Source organism: Triticum urartu, unplaced genomic scaffold, assembly GCF_003073215.2.
Source record: "Triticum urartu cultivar G1812 unplaced genomic scaffold, Tu2.1 TuUngrouped_contig_4777, whole genome shotgun sequence".
In the NCBI taxonomy this organism is placed as follows: domain Eukaryota; kingdom Viridiplantae; phylum Streptophyta; class Magnoliopsida; order Poales; family Poaceae; genus Triticum; species Triticum urartu.
In genome coordinates, this window is record NW_024115394.1 from 15,158 (window position 1) to 18,992 (window position 3,835).

The 3,835-nt window shown below is 50.1% G+C and overlaps 1 protein-coding gene across 1 annotated transcript; it reads left to right on the forward strand.

Moving 5' to 3' along the window:
• Positions 1-836: 836 nt before the first annotated feature.
• LOC125528293 (probable protein phosphatase 2C 48) lies at positions 837-3,825 on the forward strand (the record flags this gene model as incomplete). The annotated part of the gene is made up of 4 exons (XM_048692787.1): positions 837-1,577; positions 2,911-3,328; positions 3,410-3,633; positions 3,718-3,825. Coding segments are annotated over exons 1-4 (945 nt in total), but the record flags the coding sequence as incomplete, so codon positions are not given.
• Between the last annotated feature and the right edge of the window lie 10 nt (positions 3,826-3,835).

A 3,835-nucleotide genomic window follows, 5' to 3' on the forward strand; every position in this document is an offset into this window, starting at 1 on the left:
TAATTTTCTCTATAAACTTTGTCAAAGTTTATGAAGCCTTCCTGTTGCTAAAATCAATGCACATTATATTACATGGCTAGCTGATGGAGTATATGTTTATTGTGACTGACGGTATGCCCCCAAATTAATTGTTGCAACTGCTATGATCCAGCGTACATACACACTCTCCATGTTCATAGATAATGGAAGTATGAAACATTTATCTATACCAATATAAAAAGACTCAAATAGGCAGATTCAAACCATCTCGACCGTATGTTATCTAGCGGTTCAAATCGCTCCAATGTTGAGCACCAAACACGTTTAACGCTCTAATTACCCACCACTGACATTGGTTATAAACACGTTTTGACTCAACGCTATCCCTTGAAATCTGTCATGTAATTAATATCCTACCATTCCCGTGAAAAAATAATTGATATCTTACCAAATACCAACGTGCAACAGATATATCTTACCTAATATAACGTGCAACTAATATCCTACCTGATATAAACGTACATTGCACGTACATTATTACTAGTACATTAAAACACACTAGCTTTTATTTCAACACACACACGCGCGCTAGCTTTCAATTCAGTAGATCTTTCCTCCGGTGATAACTCATCTAAAAATAATCTTTAAATGCCCATAACAACTCCAGAAAAAATCTCATCCATTCTACCGAACTCACACACGCCATTGCCCATGAAGCATGCCCCGGCAGGCGGCATCATGGCACATTCCAGAACGGGACGGGGACAAAACGCAACACCGGAAAGCTGTTGACGGAACGGAATACGCCGAGTCGGTCTCCGAGAACATATACCCGTCGTCCTCGGCCAAACAAGCATCTTCGATCGTGTTGCTGCCTCGCCCTGCCTCGGTCTGCATGTTTGCTTCGTTGCTGTGGCTTCCACTGCACGCCCGCACGCCCGGCTCTTCGTCCCCAACCCACCTCTTGTTCCCCAACTCACCTCTCCAGCTCTCCTCCCCTTTAAAAGCTCCTCCCGAGCTTTCACCTCACACCACAACACGACCTTCGCTTCTTCCTATTAATCCTTGCTTGCTCCCCTCCTTCTTCCTTAGTGAAGTTAGCCTGATCGACCGATCCTATCCATATCTCCAGTGAGCCCAAGCTCGATCGTTTCTTCAATCCAAAGACCAAAGGAACTCCCTGGAACAAGAAAGGCCCAGGAGAAACGAATCGATACTAAAGAAACCTCCCGAGCGAGCTCCCTATCCTATCCACCCATCGCCATGGGCAGGCAGTGCTCTGTCCTCGCCCGTGCACACCACCAACAGTGTCGTGGGTCACCCAGAAACTAAGAGAGCAAGGGAGAGAGAAGAAACTCTTGCACCGCCCAACTCTTTTGGGCTGTTTCTTTGGGCTAGCGAGAATGCGGCAGCTGTCGTCGCTGCTGCAGGGGCTGGCCCGATCCATGGCTGGAAAAGAGAGGAAGGAGGATGATCCGCAGGGGACGGTGCTGCGGTCGTCGGGGACGCTGCGGGGCGAGGGCTCCGAGACCTTGGCCGCCGTGTGGTCTCGCCGCGGCGAGAAGGGCACCAACCAGGACTGCTCCCTCGTCTGGGAGGTGAGTTCCATCCAGCCGTCGCCTCTGCTCTGCTTCGTGATCCTGTCGCTACATGTTGATGCTCCGTTCCACGTGAAATTATATGCTCGTGGTGGTGGCAATCATTGGCGCCATACAGAGCATCTTGTAGAGCTCAGCACCCTACGTGGAGCTCTTTTGGTGAATCTTTTCATCAAGAATTTGAACAGGAAACTGTTTTGCTCCGGCGTTTCAATCAGATTGTGTTCTGTTTCTTTTCTTGCAAGCGAAGAAGATATTGTGCATGCTAGTGTCATGGTTCGTTGGCCCTGTCCCGTCGACCCATCCCTGCCATAGGAGGAAATAGTCCAAAAGAGGAGGCAGTTCTTGGGAGGGACTAGTCGCTGGCTTGTTCTCGTTCCTGACCACAGAATAAATCAAACGGCTTCCTAAAATATGGGGTTCAAAGCTCTCCCCGCTGTGTGCCTAATCATTTTTTCTTCTAATTTTTCTTTGTTTTTTGCGAGGTGTTTTAGTTCATCTTGTACTCTCCCGTACCGAGTTTTTCTTGTTACTGCGGGAAGTCTTGAATACGACTCAGACCCAATCTATCTTTGCGCCGTATTATGCTGAATTCATTTTGTAATCTGCTAGAAAAAGTATATTTTGTTACGTGCTAGAAAAAGTACAGAAACATACGTAGATATGTTTCTTACGAAATAGACAGAAACTGATTGAATTTTGTACTTACTAGTACAATCTAATGGGCAATGCCAAACGGAGTTGTGATTTTGGCCCTTAATTAAGCAGGCTCACTAATGTAAGTAGTGATACGTGGCTTATCTTGGCATAGGTTTTGTAGCATGTTGTTCACGAGGTCCTTGGATATGCTGCTTGCTTTTGGCTTCTACAGTACTCCATGCCAAAAAGGCATAATACACGTGTCTTGGTTTGTTGGAGAAAAAAAGGTGTTCGGCTTCTTGGTTTTCTGAATCCAATGTGGCTTGTTGGAGACTGACTGCGACGGCAGAAAGGGGTATTACGTTACCTACACTCGTAAACGGCACTGCTGAACACAGGTTGCAATGGGGGGAGAAACAAAAATCGCATTAGGCCAGGCCAACCAAAACTGTAACTCGATGTAAATATTAACCGCGTGTGTCTAGGGCACATCTAGATGTGCTCTATTTATTGCATATTTAAATGAGTGAATCAAGCATAAAGAAAAAAGAAAAAAAAAGAAAATATCAGCACGAATCTCAACGTAAGATCAATGACATAGGATTTAGATATGCAATACTTATGACACATTTAGATGTGCTTTAGCAAAACTGATATCAATACGCCAACAAATGAAAATACTCCTTTTCTTCAGGGATTCGGATGCCAGGATGACACCATCTTCTGCGGCATCTTCGACGGCCACGGCCAGTGGGGCCACTACGTCTCCAAGGCCGTCCGGGACTCGCTGCCGCCGTCGCTGCTGCGCCACTGGCAGGAGGCCGTCGCGCTGGCGTCGCTCATCGACGGCGAGAAGAAGCTCGGCGACTGCCAGTTCGACCTCTGGAGGCAGTCCTACCTGGCCGCCGCCGCCGCCGTCGATGAAGAGCTCCGCCGCAGCCGCCGTCTCGACGCGGTCAACAGTGGCTCCACGGCGTTGTCGATCGTCAAGAAGGGTGACACGATGGTTATCGCGAACGTGGGGGACTCACGAGCCGTCCTTGGCACCACGTCGGACGACGGCAGCATCGCCGCCGTTCAGCTCACCGTCGACTTCAAACCAAACCTGCCTCGTAAGTACAATACGCTGCTGCACATTCAGGATGGTTGATGAGAAGGCCGTTGCTCACTGGCAGCCAAATCTGATTTTGCAGAGGAGAAGGCGCGCATCGTGCAGTGCAAGGGCCGCGTGCACTGCCACGACGACGAGCCCGGCGTGCATCGGGTGTGGCTGCCCGACAGGGAGGCGCCGGGGCTGGCCATGTCACGCGCGTTCGGCGACTACTGCGTCAAGGACTACGGCGTGATCTCGGCGCCGGAGGTGACGCAGAGGAGGATCACCTCCCGGGACCAGTTCGTCATCTTGGCCACCGACGGGGTAAGCGACAAATTCTTCCTCTCGATGGTGGTAGTTGGCACAGTTCTACTGCATCATCTGATGGACGTGGGAAAATGGTGGCAGGTTTGGGACGTGGTCTCCAACGAAGAGGCGGTGCAGATCGTGGCTGACACGCCGGAGAGGGAGAAGGCGGTGAAGCGGCTCCGCCACGGCGGCCGCACGCCCCCGCGGGCGCAGACGG